The 20,706-nt window shown below is 36.9% G+C and overlaps 1 protein-coding gene and 1 pseudogene across 1 annotated transcript in view; one reads left to right on the top strand and one right to left on the bottom strand.

Moving 5' to 3' along the window:
* Positions 1-20,706, top strand: part of LOC127676347 (ubiquitin-conjugating enzyme E2 G1-like) — a 1,073,095-nt pseudogene that overhangs the window by 631,295 nt on the left and 421,094 nt on the right.
* The window catches only part of LOC127676345 (mis18-binding protein 1-like), a 64,078-nt gene that overhangs the window by 12,639 nt on the left and 30,733 nt on the right, over positions 1-20,706 (bottom strand). The window contains exons 6-8 of the mRNA XM_052172282.1: positions 6,966-7,053; positions 5,453-5,595; positions 2,677-2,762 (exon numbers count right to left, since the gene is read on the bottom strand). Coding sequence (XP_052028242.1) covers positions 2,677-2,762; positions 5,453-5,595; positions 6,966-7,053 — 317 coding nt within the window. The remainder of the gene's footprint in view (positions 1-2,676; positions 2,763-5,452; positions 5,596-6,965; positions 7,054-20,706) is intronic.

Consider the following 20,706-nt stretch of genomic DNA (forward strand, 5'->3'; position numbering starts at 1 on the left):
ATGTGGTTGCTGGGAATTGAACTCAGGACCTCTAGAAGAACAGTCGGTGCTCTTAACCACTGAGCCATCTCTCCAGCCCACGAAAATGCCCCTTCATAAATAGACAAAATGCTGCCCCAAATGGACAAATATGAATGCAGGGAAGTAAACTGCCAAGCTTTGCAAGCATATGGCAGTCTAGACCTTCGTAATTCCTGTTCCACAGAAAAGGCTTCTGTCAGATATTCTAGGCCAGAAGGCTAAAGATGGATATTTTAGCATTTCAGAGACAATTCTGCAGGATTGTCCAGGCAACCAACTCCTCTGTCATTTCTATAATTTTGGAACCTGCTTGCTCTGCACTTCATATATACTCAGGTAATATTTATGCCTTCTCATGTCTCTGATAGGGTTGAAGACTAGACACTTACACACTCACAACTAAACTTAAGTTTATGAGGATTTTAAAAAGATGTTTTATGTTGGCAATGCAAGTTGTGATTAATAAAAAGATTTAGGTACAGAACTGTAAACTCACCCTCATAAGACTATAAAATGTTGCCAAATAAAGATAGTTGCACTGGACTTTATAAATTAAACTGTTACCTAATTTTTCATGATTGTTTCATATTAGTTCTATGGTATGTTATTATAAGACAAAGAGCCGAGTGGTGGTGGCGCGTGCTTGTAATCCCAGCAATCTGGGAGGCAGAGGCAAGCGGATTTCTGAGTTCAGGGCCAGTCTGGTCTACAGAGTGAGTTCCAGGCAGCCAGGGCTATACAGAGAAACACTGTCTTGAAAAAACCAAATCCAAAAAAACAAAAAAACAAAACAAAACAAAAAAGAGCCTTTTTAGGTAGACAAAAAGGGGAAAATGTTGGGGGTTGTTCTGTTGCTATGTATTCAAATGCTTAATTCTGAACCCCAAGATCTGGGTGCCCCTGACAAGCATATTCTCACACACAACAAATGATGTTATGTAAACCTTATTCTCTGACTGGTTAAATAAAAGTAGCTGACTGGCTAAATAAATGGGAAGAATAGAGGTAGACAAAAGTTTGGGTTATCACGCTAAGCTGGGGTTCACTCATAGGGACCATGAGGAAAGAAGAGCAAGGAGAAAGAAGACAGGAGAATAGTTCTCTACTAGAAGTGGTGGACCAGAAGAACATGGCTGGGTGATATGTCCACTGAGGACACACTGATGGAGCAGAAATAACCCACAGGTGAGGCTCAAATAGCAAAGATTTGGAGAGCTCCATCTGGGAAGTAAATAGTCAAGCATGTAGAAAAATAGATTAAGCGTAATTTGCCCAGTTATTGTGCTAAAGCTGTTTAAACAAATCCTTAGGACTTTGTCTTGATTACTAGTGGGTGGGGAGACAGGGGCTGGCTAACTCATATTAAAAACTTTGGAGTTAATTCCTAACATTTAATGTAACACGCTAAGAATCACTCAGGTGGAAGTGGTTTTGAAGGCATGAAAAGGTTATGGAAATCAAGTAAGTTTTGGCACTAGGAGAGAATGGGAAAGGCCACTGCTGAAAGTGTAATCTCAGCTGCAGTTGAAGGCCCAGGACGGAAGGAGTTGTGCAAAGAAGTTGAGGATTGGCACCATGAAGAGAGCCTGTGGTGAACCCTAGTTGCCATGGAAGAATCAGTGACCTGGAAAAGCTGGTACCACAGGATGACCACCAAGAACAGCAGCAGCAGTGGAGTAGAGTCAACCAGAACCTTGAGTGCTACAGAGAGGAGAGCTGGAGGAGCGAACCAAGTCTTTGGAGGAAGATCATGTGTGGATCTCAGACACTGGAACAGGAAGCTGTAAGTTGAAGTTTCCTTGGAGACCCCAAGATGTTAGAGATGCCAAAGCCATGGAATACCTGCTTAGGAAATCTGATTATAGGGAGTGGAACTAGCCCAAGAGAAAGAATTGTGCTGCAATCAACAAAACTGACTCGAGTTGGATATCAGAAATGGAGATACAGTGATAAGAATTTGCCCAACTGATTTTTGGTCTGGCTATGGTCAAGTATTTCCTCACTATGATGTTTTGGAATGGTAGTATATATCCTGCGATGTTGGAAGTAGGTGATATGCTTTCTGATTTTGATTTTATAGAGGGTTACAGTTAAGAGGTTGCATGAATCTCAGATAAGATTTTGAACTTTAGAATTTTAAACATTACTGAGACTTTTGAATCTGGCTTAAATGTATTTTGCATTATGCAATGGCTAGGTATAAACCTCCTCACTCCCCACAGACTCATGTGCTTGAACAAGTCTACAGAGGCCAGAAAATGGAATGTGGTAGTTGGGATATGCTTGTACCATGGGAAATGGCACTATTAGAAGGTATGGCCTTGTTGGAGGAAGTGTTGTCACTATGGGCGTGACTTTTGAGAGCTCTATTCTCAAGTTCTACCCAGTGTGAAACAGAGTCCTGACCTTGCTGCCTGCACAAGACAGTATCCTGACTATCTTCAGACAAAGATGTAGAAGTCTTGGCTTCTCCATCACCAAGTTTGTCTAAATGATTCCATGCTTTCTACCATGATAATGGACTGAACCTGATACTGTAAGCTAGACACACTTAAATGTTTTTACTTATGAGTTGTCATGGTCACAGTGTCTCTTCACAGTAATGAAAACCCTAAGACAAGTAGGATAACTTACTTGGTTTTGTAGGAGCCTTACCTGTGGTTTCTTTCGACAACTGTTTTTATATCTGGTGTTTATTCCTGCAGCTCCTGGCAACCCACTGTTCTGATTTTTCTTCATTTCTGTGAATTCAAAGATGGAACATTAAATAATTACATAAAAGATAAGCTGTTTCTCAGAGTATGATGGTCCACGCCTGAATTCTCATCATCCTGGACACTAAAGAAGATAAGAGTATTGACAATATAGACACCATCTCAGGAAGAGAAACGGGGGGTGGGGGACATAGAAAGAAAGGAATAAAAAACAATTTGAAATGAGGGGTAGGGAGAAGAGGAAAATAGAAGGTGGGCAAAAAGATACATGGCTTTTCCATATTAAAGAACTACGAGAAAAACAATCTGTCTAACGAATGTCACATATATTCATTGTAATTTGATTATAATAAAATAACTTTTGTACAACAGGCTACTCTCCCAAAGTATGGTTTAGTTCAAATGACTTTTATTATCCAAAAAAACAAAATCATATTGTTTATACCTACATGGAACCTCTTGTTATATCTAAAAACAGAATAGTAGAGTATAATTTATGAATTTACACATCCTATACAACCTAACTGCACATCAACTTAATAGAAAGCTAGTGATAATTTCTCTTAGATTATTATGTATATGAAATTATGTTTCAGCTAATTTATAATTCAATGTATATCTGAATCCACACTATTTTCAGCAAAATCATGTTTTACATTATTTGTGATGAACTTTCACTTTTTCTTCCATAGGACCACTGTGGTTAATGGGTACCCACACTCACAGACATCATACATGCACAAACACTAATTTAAAAAAAATTGGTTTAAAAAAATTCATAGAAAGTATAAGGACTTTGAGTTGTTACTATTGCTTTTTGAGATTGGGTTTTATTCTACGGACCAGGCTGACCTTAAAATCCAAATTGTAATTCCTGCTTCATTCTCCTAAGTGCTAGAACTACAAGTATGTGCCAGAATACTTGGCCTTAAAGGTATTTTATTACTCTTCTAAAGGAACTGTAAGACGCAATATGGATGGCCCTAATCCAGGAGATCACTGTATAATATAGGAAGCTGATATTTCAATAAATTCTTCCTAATATCTGATATCATAGCAGAGATAGTTTTAAACTGCAATACTATGATATAATGGTTATACCACTAAATATGAAACATTGTTTTAGATAATTAAAACACAATCATGCTATTTTAAAGAATCATGGGTTGGCATTTTATAAGGTTATTTGTATAACCTTACTGATTAATGTTAGGCGTAGCTAAAGGTTGTTTTTTCCTTTAACTTTTATTTGTATTTGTGTGTGTGTGTGTGTGTGTGTGTGTGTGTGTGTGTGTGTGTGTATTTGTGCACATGTAATGCCTTCAGAGGCCAGAAAAGGGTGGTGCTGGAGACTCAGGCATCTGTGAGCTACTTAATAAGGGTGCTAGGAACCGAACAAAAGCAGGTTCTCAGCAATTGCAGTCCATGCTCTTAGCCACTGAGCCATCTTTCTAGCAGGGGTTTTTGTTATTTTCATAGAAAGTATAATAATATACTTATGATGACAAAAATAATCACTAAAGCATCACTGATCAAAATTTGTGATAATGTAATGCCAAGAACTTCAAAAAATAATTAATATCTAACAGTAAAAGACAAAAGATATATAGTGTATCATCTTAGATACAATTATAATATGGTATGTACCCTTAAACAACACTTACTAACGGGAGATGCCAAGACTTATTCATCCCTAAATTTTAACATGAAGGAAGGTTCATAAACAATGCTTTAAAATGGTTTGGTATGCATAGATAGCTTCCCAAACTTTTAAATCTTTTAAATCTGTATTCCATCCTACTTGCCACATGTTTTCTACATTTTCAATAATCATAGTTACAAGTCAGATCACCTTTCTAAAAGAGCTACCCAGGGTTATTTTTCATTTAGAAATAAAAAAGGCAGTAGGGTGGAGGTAATAACAAGTAATAATAGCCCCAGGATTCTAGAAAATTCAAAATATTCTAGAAATGATTATAAGCAACTGGCCAAACTTAAGAAAAATTGATGACTCTTATAAAAAAGAAGGAATGAGAAAGAACTAAAGCTATGGTAAGTGAAATTTCTGCAATCATTTACACTTTTAAATTATTGCCTTCATTGATCAAAAAGATATATATAAATTTCAAGGAGAAAGGCAGTTTAAATGACATAACACCATTAAAGAGAGATGTAGTATATTTACATCTAACATGGTGCCATAGCTTTAACAAAAACAATGTGCAATTCTCAGAAATTTTACAAATTTGCACACAGCTTAGCTACAATCAAGGTAAAATTCCAAGAAATGTACACAAAGGATTTCAGTAACTTTTATCATCTTCATACATTAATTGTGAAAGTGGGGTAGCGTGAGATGTAGATTATGTTAAAAAGAGCTGACATAGAACAGTCCTACTGACCTTTATAGCTATTGCCACTCAAGTATATCTGCAAGGTCCTAAATAGAAGCAAATATAGATACTTGTCTCTACTACAAGATTGCTAATAGTCTAAATATAATCTTTCTGTAATATATTTATCAGGGGTTTGTGATTGTGATTAAAGATTTACTCCATGAAATAAGAACAATGGGCAGCTGTCTGCAATGCAGTCACCTTAGAATAAAAAAGAAGGAATTTTAAGGTCCTAGATAGTCCGATGGCACCACACCACACATCACAGACTATAAACAGTGTTAAGTTTATGTGAGACTACCCCTGCAGCAACAAACATACCTAAGCGATCATCAGTAAGGTCGTAAGTGATGTTGGCCTTTTGGAAGACATCTGTTTGTATATCTTCTGCATGATTTTTTATTGATTTCTGTTTATCTTGGAATCTTGCAGTTTTCTGTCCAGTCTTGTTCTTTTCTCCAGCCCTAAAACAATTGTATTATTGTTTTCTCCAATATTGGTTCTTAAGAAAGAAAGAAGGAAAGAAGGAAAGAAGGAAAGAAAGAAAGAAGGAAAGAAAGAGGAAAGAAAGAAAGAAAGAAAGAAAGAAAGAAAGAAAGAAAGAAAGAAAGAAAGAAAGAAAGGAAGGAAGGAAGGAAGGAAGGAAGGTTGAAGGAAGGAAGGAAGGAAGGAAGGAAGAAGGAAGGAAAGGAAAGGAAAGGAAAGGAAAGGAAAGGAAAGGAAAGGAAAGGAAAGGGAAGGGAAGGGAAGGGAAGGGAAGGGGAGGGAGGGGGAGGGGAGGGGAGGGGGAGGAAAGGGAAAGGGAAGGGAAGGGAAGGGAAGGGAAGGGAAGGGAAGGGAAGGGAAGGGAAGGGAAGGGAAGGGAAGGGAAGGAAGGGAAGGGAAGGAAAGGAAAGGAAAGGAAAGGAAAGGAAAGGAAAGGAAAGGAAAGGAAAGGAAAGGAAAGGAAAGGAAAGGAAAGGAAAGGAAATCTCAACCACAAAAAGGATAATCATAGAGTTCAACGCCAGACTGGGCTACTTATGTTAACCAGTTATTGGAGACCCTTCTCAAAACAAATACTTTTAAAAAGCAAACCAACAAAACTATGTAATCTGATTTAGAAAACTATCAGACAACGAACTTCCTGAAATAAAGTACTTACCTAGCAAATGTGAGGGCAGGATTAAAAAAGCACTATTGGGAAGTGGTCTACTTTGTAAGTAAGGTTTACTGAAAGACAGCCGTGTTCATTCAATTTACACTACCTACAGTTGCTTTTCTGTTGAAAAGGCAGTTAAATGATTGAGAAAAGAAGGAACATGTCCATAAAAATAACATCTGGTACTTTACTGGAAGCAACAGTCCCAGATTCCTATTATAAGTTACCTGTACTCAGATCAAGTTTAAAGCTATCTCCTACTAGCTCCTGAAAAACAAGAATTAATAAGATTTTTCTATCAGTGTCTGCTAAATACCTGGTCGGTACTCAAAAACTAATGAAAACTATAGGAGAAAATGTATCAAGTTCAGTCTAATATTTAACATCTACACACCATCCAAAGGGTAGGCAATTGACAAATTCTCCTTAGAAATGTGTCTCCAATTTTATCTGCTTTTTTATTCGACATGACAGAAATCCTAATAAAGGTTTATTATTTCTAAAACTCCTGAGATCACACAAATCTTCAAAAGTATAACAGAAACACTAACCCCAGCAAACTGACAACCACACCACACTGGTCACGTAAGCATCAGAAAAAGCACATTGTATTTTGTATCTAAAATGAGTACATTTTAAGCATCATAACTCATACTTTGATAAAACTGATTTTTAAAAAATTAGACAGTTTACCTTAATTGTTCTAGAAAATTATCAATGTGTTCCTTCCAATTTTGGGGGAATCCAAACATAAATTTCCATGTGAGGTAATGGGGAAATCCTATTTAACAGTGAGCAAAATAAATACAAAGTTATTTTAATTTAAAAAATAGAAGAATGAAATTATCCAAAAGCCTAGACTTTTAAAGAGGTCTCTCTAACTCACTGTCAGTGAAGACATATGTACTTCTGACTTATTATATGCTAAGTACTGCTGGGGTACTGAGAACCCATCAGTTAGGGAATAGAAATCCTCATCATCACACACTAGATTTCTAGTGTATAAGAGAAAAAGCAAACCCAGAAAGTAAAATTCTTTGCTAGACTGCTATCACAGAAAAAGTAGTTAAACATATTCATGGGAGAAAAGGAGAAGACAACAATTCCAAAAGTGGGTAGTCAGGGAAATTCTACTGAAACAGAAAGCCAGATCATGGGAACCGGAGGGAAGGAATCATGTGGTAAAGAGGAATCCAAATATTAGAAATAAGAAAATGAAAAGCCTTGTGACAGACAACTGGTTTATTTGTGAAATAAGATGAGCAAAGTTGAATATCAATGAAGAGTCAGTACTAAGCATATACTGGAAAGAGTAATAAAATTTGTGATTGTGAGGGGCAGGACAAGGGGTAGGGTCAATTTATAATCCGGGGATTTATTTAGGAAAGAGGAGAGACTATGGAAAGGTTTAACTAATGATACCCATTTACCTGCTTCTTTCATGGAAACCCGGTCTATCAATCCTTTTAAAATATAAATGGTGCCTGATAAGGTCCTAAGTTTATTGTGTTTAATCCGCTCTACAATTACATTACTATGCCAATAAACATCAGTCATATTTCTAGGGAAAAAAGAATGAGTTTAGTAAGGTCAAATATTTACACATTCCAGGAACTGTATATACATAGAGAAGTATACAAACTTACAATGAAGTACTGATTTCATGCTAGGTATATATGATCTTAATGCCTTGTATACTTAGGTTTGAGACCTGCTTGTTCTATATACTAAGTTCCATGCCAATTAGGGCTTCACAGTGAGGTGCAGTCTTGATGGCACCCTCCACTCCAAAAAGGATATATTCATTTTGTACTCTTACCTACCACAACAATAATTATTAATAATTATTAATCTAACTACAAAACACCTGAGGACTAACCAGTCCAGAATTCAACTGCTTGGCTAATGTGATCCTCAGAGTCTATGCCAACTATACGTGGTGAATCAATCTATATAAATGATATAAGATACAGCACTAGCAAGGAAAGAAAATCAGTCAACAAACATTTGCTGCTGGCCACATCTGACATTTCAGCTTAATTGTTCTAAGCCTTCAAAGATTTTTGTTGGCTTTTTGTAGAAATGTTAGTTTTATATATGCTGATGGTCTCTTGCTGGGATCTTTTCCTACATACATATTGTGTGTGTGTGTGTACCATGGATTTCATATACAGCCAGAAACAGCTTCTGGCAATCAGTTCTTTACTATCACCATATGGGAGCTGGGGATCAAACTAAGGCTGCACAGCCTTGCAGCAAGCACTGCCCTTCGAGCTGTCTTGCTGGCTGCTGGGTCTTACATATGTCCAAGATAGCCTTGGAATTTTACATTGTCCAGCTACCTGAGATTATAGGTTGACTGTGCACCCAACTCCCTCCCCTCCTGCTTCATGTCCAAAAATGTCAAGTAGATCTGTAACATTTTAAAGGTTTTTTTCATCTTTTTAAAACAGGCAAATGTTTTTAGCTTCTATTTTGTAAAGAGGGTGTAGTTATGAAAAAAAAAGTAGCAAATCACTGACCCAGAAATCTATTCTTCATTCATCTTTAATAAAACTAGTAGATAAGGGCTGAGAATTTTTCATATAGGTAACAAACACATTCAAGCTCTACAGAAGTGCTCTCAGTGCAATCAAATGGGATAGTGAACTGATACTATACCTTGGTACTTAACTTTGATTCTTTGTTTTTCTTTATGTGGTTTGGGTGGAAATATTAGTTTTGTTGTTGTTGTTTGTTTTTTTGGGGGGGTTGTTTTCTGGTTTAGGGGTTGTAGAGATATGGTCTCTCTACATAGCCCCTTCTGTCCTGAACTTTGTAGATCAAGCTGGCTCCAAACCCAGAGAGATTCACCCGCTTCTGCCACAGGAGTGTTAGGGCTTAAAGGCCTGAGCTACCACAGCCCACAGTTTCATTTAACATTTAAATAATACTCTAAAAGGCATGGTCTTTAATACTGCAAATATTCATTCACTTAATTCTTTACCTACAGCAAAGCTGAGCACTCAGCATGAATTAAAAGTCATCTTCACGTACATGTTGTACTTATAGTACCCAAGGCTAGCCTGGGCAACATGATTCGCTCTCAAAACAAGAAAAGCCTTCCCATATTATTAATAATATTATTATCTTCATTGTACTCATAGTGTAGAAGTAACTTGTTCAAGCAGCATTGGTAGCAAGCAGTATTAGTGGCACTCCTGCAAAGGCAGCCCCTGCTGCATCTTAGACATGAGAAGGGGGAGAAGGCTATAAAATAGAGAAGACCAGGAGACTTCAGTCCATCCTTGAAGCAGTGATAACTGACCTTGTGTCAGCACAAGTTATTTACTATGGAGAAGCTTGTTCTCCAAAGAGCAGAGTACTAGAGATAAAAAGTCTACTGTCTGACAATTGCTTTCACTTCTGAGAACCAAAAGTGTCAATTAACATGTAACTGCCTTGGAACTTTAAATAATTATCATCTTTTCATGGATCAGTAATTTACATCAAATAATTTTAGCAAGGCATTGATGTCATGTTTTACTTTTGCCTACAGTTTATAACCTCATAAGAACATGTTTTGTCGGGAGATGCTGTTTGTCACCCATCAGTTATATACCAACAACTTAATTGCTATTAAAAGAACATTTAAAAGTTATACTTACACCAGCTTTCCTTGTATACATATAGCAGTGTTATTACTGCTGACTTTAATCATCCATTCCTGTAGCTGGACTACCTAATCAAGCATTAAAAAAACATATTTGTATTACTTGCACATACCATTACAGTTAGCATTTAGCTTTAGAAAATGTGAATTACAATAAAAGTCCTATGTAACCTTAGTGATTTCTAAGTAGCCATCTATATAGAAGTCAGCCCATCGAAAGCACCAATTGTTAAAACTACAGTATTGAAAGAAAGAATAAATATAGAAACTTGACTGAGGTTGTACTAAATGGTTTGCCTAAAATACAAGGATATACATTTTAAACACTCAAAAAATGGCTTAGCCAAAAGGAGGAGGAGAATCCTAACATACACATTGAACCACCAAATCTTACAGAAAACACAGCAATTTAGAGGGATGAAAATGCTAAATGTATCATATATTTTGTCTCTGAAAAATATATTTTTGTTAAGCTGAGTTTGAATGACACTTTCTGTTTCCATAAAGGTCAAAATAAAAATTCAATTCTATGCCCATGTAAATACTTGAATAGCTCAGAAAATGACTTTAGTGTAAGTAAAATGCCATTAAAATGTAAAATTTTGTATGAACATTGATAGTAAGAACATTTATAGTTCATAGCAATTTGAGATCAAAGTGTTTCTAAGTAGAACTAAAGTTAAAATTAATATAACTAATGAGTGACCATTCACTTTAAATAAAAGTCTACATTTGCTCTTCTGGTCCCAGGCCCTGCCGCAGCCGCAGGTTACCATGCAGACACGGCCAAGTCCAAAAACCAAACCACACACAACCAATCTTGCAAATGGCACAGAAATGGAATCAAGAAACCGCAGTCACAAAGATACAAATCTCATAAGGGGGTTGACCCCAAATTCCCGAAGAACGGAGCTTTGCCAAGAAGCAAAACAAAAAGGCCTGAAGAAGATGCAGGCCAACTATGCACACACAATGAGTCCATGCGCAGAGGCCATCAAGGCCCTTGTGAAGCCGCAGGCCATCAAGCCCAAGGTGCCAAAGGACGCCCCCACCCCCACACTCAGCCATTTGGCTTTCATTACTCAGCCCAAGCTTGGGAAGTGGATTCAAAGTTACATGGCCAAGGGGCATAGGCTCTGCAAGTAGAAGGCCAAAGTTCAATTCAAACAGAGGCCACAGCTCAGCTAAGGCCCAGGCTTCAGTTCCAACTCAGGCTCCCAAAGGTGCCCAGGCCCCTGTGAAGTCCCCATAGAAAATGTTACTGCCAGTGTGAAGACAGATGGACTGCTGTGACACACCTACCCACACACTATTTGCAGATGACCAGTGCCCTATGTTGTTTTTACAAATGAACTTGAGGCAAGAAAAAAAAATACATTTTTATATAAAGACAAATTTCTCAGAAACTTTAAACTGAACTAAGATGCTAAACTGGGAGGACTGTCTTTGGTATTGCATTTCTTAATTACCCTTTTATATAAATATATAGATATCTGGAGATTTAACTCAATGGTATAGCACAAATCTCTGAGCTGGATTCCTAGAACTAAAAAAAATGACTAGAAGAGTAGGAGAGTAGGAATACTATTTCTTCACATTTAGATATACAGGTACCTTAGATTCACTAGTTCATGTTATCTTTACCACTCTAGGAGGCAAGTCCCATCTCCATTTTACACAAAAATAAATTGTAAAATATATCTAAATAACTTTCCGGTAATATATGGATTACAAATAAAATTCAGATTCTAGAAACATGTGCTCTATTGCTTATTTAAAATATGCTGTCATACAACATTTGAGCTACAGGCACACTGTTATAGACATTGGAGATTCAACAAGAAATAAGATGCCTCCTTTACAGATTCAGCATTGCCTGTGTGTAAGCACAAACTGGAAGGAAGTGGAAGTCAGAGGGAAGGGGGTGGTACCCAAGCAAATAGAGGTACAGTGGATAAATAAAAACACACAAGGATGCTTTAAGACAGAGAGTTAAGAAAGGTCTTAGAGAAATAAACTGAATAAAATGAAGTACAAGCCAGCCCTATATAGGTAGCATAAAAAGCACAATTAGATGCTGGGCAGTGGTGGCGCACACCTTTAATCCCAGCGCTTGGGAGGCAGAGGCAGGCGGATTTCCAAGTTCGAGGTCAGCCTGGTCTACAGAGTGAGTTCTAGGACAGTCAGGGCTACACAGAGAAACCCTGGGGTAAGCAGGTAGGAATATAAAGAGTAAGTTTAGAGATTTCTATAATGGTCATAACCAATCAATGGAAACATGCATGGGATGAAAATGTAATGAAGGTCATGAATATGGCATGAAGTCGAGATTATCTTAGTGATGTGAAAATATTGATCAGGAAGTATAAAGATTAGTAAAGGGGGGGACTGGAGAGATGGATCTGCAGTTAAGAGCACTGACTGCTCTTCTGAAGGTCCTGAGTTCAAATCCCAGCTAGTGGCTTACAACCATCCTTAACAAGATCTGACTCCCTCTTCTGGAGTTTCTGAAGACAGCTACAGTGTACTAACATATAATAAATAAACAAATAAATAAACAAACAAGCAAACAAATAAATAAATAAATCTTTAAGAAAAAGGGATTGGAAAGGGGTAATGAGAGTAAGACTGTAACAGAGATGCTTCTGCACTGAGACTCTGGTCCATGTGCTAGCAATAATAACATACAATAAGGCTAAAGAGTAGAGGGTAAAGAAAAAGAAAGCAAAGAGGTTGTTGTAGAAAGCCCATTTCAGTTAGAGCAAGTCAAGGACATAGATGGCATGATATTGATAATATCTCAAGTTGAAGATGGGGCAATATAATGAAGAAATGAGGATGAGTAAGAGACTAGGTCAGAGTTGTGGACTGTACAGAATATCAGAATATGGATTTGAGTCCTAGACGTCTTACAGTTCTTATGGTAACTGGTATAAACAGGCATGGTAGAGACAAAGAAGTACTAGAAAATCTTAGAACAATTTTATTCAAACTTTATACATTTAAATCAATATCCAAAGTTTTTATCATTATGTCAAACATTAAATATTTGTAAATGATAATTTGTAGCAAATAACTGAGATTATAAAATTGCAACCACTTCATTTCTAAAACTAAGATGGAAATACATACTATCTCAATTGGATACTCACTGACACCTACTTAAAACTTAATGGACATACTTTTAACAGTTAGACATTTCACATTGTCTTTTTTCTTTGTTTAGTGCTGTAAGATCAAACCTAAGTTTCATACCTGCTTATATTTCTTCTTGAACTGATTAATACATTTCCTTCAAAAATGTACCTCAATGCAACATAGTATGATTCTTTAAAGTACTTTACTGTTCATGATGGAAGCTTGTCATTATAAAGGGGTTGATTACAAGGTATTAAATGGTCTTGATGAGCAAGAAAAGAGGTATAGGAGGTTAGACTCCTCGTTTTCTTTTCTCTATCCTTATTTTTCTCATGTAGGGGAAGAGGGATCGAAAAGAAAAATGGCCAATATAAGAATATTATAGGAATAAAAGGGAAAAGGGATTATTAAATCTAACCTTAAATCAAAAATACAAAATTATAGCAAATCATCTTACATTGGTATAGATCTTTTTATATTGATACACATTAAGGTATTATTTTTGTTACATTGTTATATATCTTTGTAAATTGATGCAAAAATATTTTTTTTGGAATGTGGGTACACTGCAGCTGTCTTCAGACACATCAGAATTGGGCAATGGATCTCATTAAAGATGATCATGAGCCACCACATGGTTATTGGGAATTGAGTGAACTCAGGACCTCTGAAAGTTCAGTCACTGCCCTTAGCTGCTGAGCCATCTCTCCAGCCACCTAGATGATTCTTAATAATGTTAAGTTCTAGTCCCTTTAAAGCTGCTCCTACAAATTGTTTAGGATAATTAAGAAATTCAATAGTCAGACGTGGCGTGGTGGCACATGCCTTTAGTCCTAGCACTTAGGAGGCAGAGGCAGTCAGATTTCTGAGTTTGAGGCCAGCCTGGTCTACAGAGTGAGTTACAGGACAGCCAGAGCTATACAGAGAAACCTTGCCTTGAATAAAACAAAACAAAACAAACAAACAAACAAAAACAAAAAAACCCCAAAAACAAAAAGAATAAAAAAGGAAGTAATTCAATATTCAGACAATCAAACTCATAGTCGCATTGCACACTAGTCTAGTTTATCACAAAATTATTTCCTAATTGAACAGATAGCAAACAACTATTAACAAAGTTTGCCTATTCAGATACGCTATGGATAGATGGTCTCCTAAAAAACAAACAAGCAAACACAGAGACTTACAGAATATGCAATTTAAGGATTTTTATTATTTTAAGAAAATTTTGACTATGAGATATGTCACTTCCTTACAGCACCCCAAATCTACTTCAAAAAAAAACATAATGAGCATCAGAAAACCCCCTACAGAGCTGATTTCAAATGTGGCAAGCAGGCACTGGGCAAACGCCCCTTCTTAAATAGACAAAATGCTGCCCCAAATGGACAAATATGAATGCAGGGAAGTAAACTGCCAAGCTTTGCAAGCATATGGCAGTCTAGACCTTTGTAATTCCTGTTCCACAGAAAAGGCTTCTGTCAGATATTCTAGGCCAGAAGGCTAAAGATGGATATTTTAGCATTTCAGAGACAATTCTGCAGGATTGTCCAGGCAACCAACTCCTCTGTCATTTCTATAATTTTGGAACCTGCTTGCTCTGCACTTCATATATACTCAGGTAATATTTATGCCTTCTCATGTCTCTGATAGGGTTGAAGACTAGACACTTACACACTCACAACTAAACTTAAGTTTATGAGGATTTTAAAAAGATGTTTTATGTTGGCAATGCAAGTTGTGATTAATAAAAAGATTTAGGTACAGAACTGTAAACTCACCCTCATAAGACTATAAAATGTTGCCAAATAAAGATAGTTGCACTGGACTTTATAAATTAAACTGTTACCTAATTTTTTCATAATTGTTTCATATTAGTTCTATGGTATGTTATTATAAGACAAAGAGCCGGGTGGTGGTGGCACGTGCTTGTAATCCCAGCAATCTGGGAGGCAGAGGCAAGCGGATTTCTGAGTTCAGGGCCAGTCTGGTCTACAGAGTGAGTTCCAGGACAGCCAGGGCTATACAGAGAAACCCTGTCTTGAAAAAACCAAATCCAAAAAAACAAAAAAACAAAACAAAACAAAACAAAAAAGAGCCTTTTTAGGTAGACAAAAAGGGGAAAATGTTGGGGGTTGTTCTGTTGCTATGTATTCAAATGCTTAATTCTGAACCCCAAGATCTGGGTGCCCCTGACAAGCATATTCTCACACACAACAAATGATGTTATGTAAACCTTATTCTCTGACTGGTTAAATAAAAGTAGCTGACTGGCTAAATAAATGGGAAGAATAGAGGTAGACAAAAGTTTGGGTTATCACGCTAAGCTGGGGTTCACTCATAGGGACCATGAGGAAAGAAGAGCAAGGAGAAAGAAGACAGGAGAATAGTTCTCTACTAGAAGTGGTGGACCAGAAGAACATGGCTGGGTGATATGTCCACTGAGGACACACTGATGGAGCAGAAATAACCCACAGGTGAGGCTCAAATAGCAAAGATTTGGAGAGCTCCATCTGGGAAGTAAATAGTCAAGCATGTAGAAAAATAGATTAAGCGTAATTTGCCCAGTTATTGTGCTAAAGCTGTTTAAACAAATCCTTAGGACTTTGTCTTGATTACTAGTGGGTGGGGAGACAGGGGCTGGCTAACTCATATTAAAAACTTTGGAGTTAATTCCTAACATTTAATGTAACACGCTAAGAATCACTCAGGTGGAAGTGGTTTTGAAGGCACGAAAAGGTTATGGAAATCAAGTAAGTTTTGGCACTAGGAGAGAATGGGAAAGTCCACTGCTGAAAGTGTAATCTCAGCTGCAGTTGAAGGCCCAGGACGGAAGGAGTTGTGCAAAGAAGTTGAGGATTGGCACCATGAAGAGAGCCTGTGGTGAACCCTAGTTGCCATGGAAGAATCAGTGACCTGGAAAAGCTGGTACCACAGGATGACCACCAAGAACAGCAGCAGCAGTGGAGTAGAGTCAACCAGAACCTTGAGTGCTACAGAGAGGAGAGCTGGAGGAGCGAACCAAGTCTTTGGAGGAAGATCATGTGTGGATCTCAGACACTGGAACAGGAAGCTGTAAGTTGAAGTTTCCTTGGAGACCCCAAGATGTTAGAGATGCCAAAGCCATGGAATACCTGCTTAGGAAATCTGATTATAGGGAGTGGAACTAGCCCAAGAGAAAGAATTGTGCTGCAATCAACAAAACTGACTCGAGTTGGATATCAGAAATGGAGATACAGTGATAAGAATTTGCCCAACTGATTTTTGGTCTGGCTATGGTCAAGTATTTCCTCACTATGATGTTTTGGAATGGTAGTATATATCCTGCGATGTTGGAAGTAGGTGATATGCTTTCTGATTTTGATTTTATAGAGGGTTACAGTTAAGAGGTTGCATGAATCTCAGATAAGATTTTGAACTTTAGAATTTTAAACATTACTGAGACTTTTGAATCTGGCTTAAATGTATTTTGCATTATGCAATGGCTAGGTATAAACCTCCTCACTCCCCACAGACTCATGTGTTTGAACAAGTCTACAGAGGCCAGAAAATGGAATGTGGTAGTTTGGATATGCTTGTACCATGGGAAATGGCACTATTAGAAGGTATGGCCTTGTTGGAGGAAGTGTTGTCACTATGGGCGTGACTTTTGAGAGCTCTATTCTCAAGTTCTACCCAGTGTGAAACAGAGTCCTGACCTTGCTGCCTGCACAAGACAGTATCCTGACTATCTTCAGACAAAGATGTAGAAGTCTTGGCTTCTCCATCACCAAGTTTGTCTAAATGATTCCATGCTTTCTACCATGATAATGGACTGAACCTGATACTGTAAGCTAGACACACTTAAATGTTTTTACTTATGAGTTGTCATGGTCACAGTGTCTCTTCACAGTAATGAAAACCCTAAGACAAGTAGGATAACTTACTTGGTTTTGTAGGAGCCTTACCTGTGGTTTCTTTCGACAACTGTTTTTATATCTGGTGTTTATTCCTGCAGCTCCTGGCAACCCACTGTTCTGATTTTTCTTCATTTCTGTGAATTCAAAGATGGAACATTAAATAATTACATAAAAGATAAGCTGTTTCTCAGAGTATGATGGTCCACGCCTGAATTCTCATCATCCTGGACACTAAAGAAGATAAGAGTATTGACAATATAGAGACCATCTCAGGAAGAGAAACGGGGGGTGGGGGACATAGAAAGAAAGGAATAAAAAACAATTTGAAATGAGGGGTAGGGAGAAGAGGAAAATAGAAGGTGGGCAAAAAGATACATGGCTTTTCCATATTAAAGAACTACGAGAAAAACAATCTGTCTAACGAATGTCACATATATTCATTGTAATTTGATTATAATAAAATAACTTTTGTACAACAGGCTACTCTCCCAAAGTATGGTTTAGTTCAAATGACTTTTATTATCCAAAAAAACAAAATCATATTGTTTATACCTACATGGAACCTCTTGTTATATCTAAAAACAGAATAGTTGAGTATAATTTATGAATTCACACATCCTATACAACCTAACTGCACATCAACTTAATAGAAAGCTAGTGATAATTTCTCTTAGATTATTATGTATATGAAATTATGTTTCAGCTAATTTATAATTCAATGTATATCTGAATCCACACTATTTTCAGCAAAATCATGTTTTACATTATTTGTGATGAACTTTCACTTTTTCTTCCATAGGACCACTGTGGTTAATGGGTACCCACACTCACAGACATCATACATGCACAAACACTAATTTAAAAAAATTGGTTTAAAAAAATTCATAGAAAGTATAAGGACTTTGAGTTGTTACTATTGCTTTTTGAGATTGGGTTTTATTCTACGGACCAGGCTGACCTTAAAATCCAAATTGTAATTCCTGCTTCATTCTCCTAAGTGCTAGAACTTCAAGTATGTGCCAGAATACTTGGCCTTAAAGGTATTTTATTACTCTTCTAAAGGAACTGTAAGACACAATATGGATGGCCCTAATCCAGGAGATCACTGTATAATATAGGAAGCTGATATTTCAATAAATTCTTCCTAATATCTGATATCATAGCAGAGATAGTTTTAAACTGCAATACTATGATATAATGGTTATACCACTAAATATGAAACATTGTTTTAGATAATTAAAACACAATCATGCTATTTTAAAGAATCATGGGTTGGCATTTTATAAGGTTATTTGTATAACCTTACTGATTAATGTTAGGCGTAGCTAAAGGTTGTTTTTTCCTTTAACTTTTATTTGTATTTGTGTGTGTGTGTGTGTGTGTGCGTGTGTGTGTGTATTTGTGCACATGTAATGCCTTCAGAGGCCAGAAAAGGGTGGTGCTGGAGACTCAGGCATCTGTGAGCTACTTAATAAGGGTGCTAGGAACCGAACAAAAGCAGGTTCTCAGCAATTGCAGTCCATGCTCTTAGCCACTGAGCCATCTTTCTAGCAGGGGTTTTTGTTATTTTCATAGAAAGTATAATAATATACTTATGATGACAAAAATAATCACTAAAGCATCACTGATCAAAATTTGTGATAATGTAATGCCAAGAACTTCAAAAAATAATTAATATCTAACAGTAAAAGACAAAAGATATATAGTGTATCATCTTAGATACAATTATAATATGGTATGTACCCTTAAACAACACTTACTAACGGGAGATGCCAAGACTTATTCATCCCTAAATTTTAACATGAAGGAAGGTTCATAAACAATGCTTTAAAATGGTTTGGTATGCATAGATAGCTTCCCAAACTTTTAAATCTTTTAAATCTGTATTCCATCCTACTTGCCACATGTTTTCTACATTTTCAATAATCATAGTTACAAGTCAGATCACCTTTCTAAAAGAGCTACCCAGGGTTATTTTTCATTTAGAAATAAAAAAGGCAGTAGGGTGGAGGTAATAACAAGTAATAATAGCCCCAGGATTCTAGAAAATTCAAAATATTCTAGAAATGATTATAAGCAACTGGCCAAACTTAAGAAAAATTGATGACTCTTATAAAAAAGAAGGAATGAGAAAGAACTAAAGCTATGGTAAGTGAAATTTCTGCAATCATTTACACTTTTAAATTATTGCCTTCATTGATCAAAAAGATATATATAAATTTCAAGGAGAAAGGCAGTTTAAATGACATAACACCATTAAAGAGAGATGTAGTATATTTACATCTAACATGGTGCCATAGCTTTAACAAAAACAATGTGCAATTCTCAGAAATTTTACAAATTTGCACACAGCTTAGCTACAATCAAGGTAAAATTCCAAGAAATGTACACAAAGGATTTCAGTAACTTTTATCATCTTCATACATTAATTGTGAAAGTGGGGTAGCGTGAGATGTAGATTATGTTAAAAAGAGCTGACATAGAACAGTCCTACTGACCTTTATAGCTATTGCCACTCAAGTATATCTGCAAGGTCCTAAATAGAAGCAAATATAGATACTTGTCTCTACTACAAGATTGCTAATAGTCTAAATATAATCTTTCTGTAATATATTTATCAGGGGTTTGTGATTGTGATTAAAGATTTACTCCATGAAATAAGAACAATGGGCAGCTGTCTGCAATGCAGTCACCTTAGAATAAAAAAGAAGGAATTTTAAGGTCCTAGATAGTCCGATGGCACCACACCACACATCACAGACTATAAACAGTGTTAAGTTTATGTGAGACTACCCCTGCAGCAACAAACATACCTAAGCGATCATCAGTAAGGTCGTAAGTGATGTTGGCCTTTTGGAAGACATCTGTTTGTATATCTTCTGCATGATTTTTTATTGATTTCTGTTTATCTTGGAATCTTGCAGTTTTCTGTCCAGTCTTGTTCTTTTCTTCAGCCCTAAAACAATTGTATTATTGTTTTCTCCAATATTGGTTCTTAAGAAAGAAAGAAGGAAAGAAGGAAAGAAGGAAAGAAAGAAAGAAGGAAAGAAAGAGGGAAAGAAAGAAGGAAAGAAAGAAAGAAAGAAAGAAAGAAAGAAAGGAAGGAAGGAAGGAAGGAAGGAAGGAAGAAGGAAGGAAGGAAGGAAGGAAGGAAGGAAGAAGGAAGGAAAGGAAAGGAAAGGAAAGGAAAGGAAAGGAAAGGAAAGGGAAGGGAAGGGAAGGGAAGGGAAGGGAAGGGAAGGGAAGGGAAGGGAAGGGAAGGGAAGCGAAGGGAAAGGGAAAGGGAAGGGAAGGGAAGGGAAGGGAAGGGAAGGGAAGGGAAGGGAAGGGAAGGGAAGGGAAGGGAAGGGAAGGGAAGGGAAGGGAAGGGAAGGGAAGGGAAGGGAAGGAAAGGAAAGGAAAGGAAAGGAAAGGAAAGGAAAGGAAAGGAAAGGAAAGGAAAGGAAAGGAAAGGAAAGGAAAGGAAAGGAAAGGAAAGGAAAGGAAAGGAAAGGAAAGAAAAGGAAAGGAAAGGAAATCTCAACCACAAAGAGGATAATCATAGAGTTCAACGCCAGACTGGGCTACTTATGTTAACCAGTTATTGGAGACCCTTCTCAAAACAAATACTTTTAAAAAGCAAACCAACAAAACTATGTAATCTGATTTAGAAAACTATCAGACAACGAACTTCCTGAAATAAAGTACTTACCTAGCAAATGTGAGGGCAGGATTAAAAAAGCACTATTGGGAAGTGGTCTACTTT

Source organism: Apodemus sylvaticus, chromosome 1 (assembly GCF_947179515.1).
Source record: "Apodemus sylvaticus chromosome 1, mApoSyl1.1, whole genome shotgun sequence".
NCBI classification, from domain to species: Eukaryota; Metazoa; Chordata; class Mammalia; order Rodentia; family Muridae; genus Apodemus; species Apodemus sylvaticus.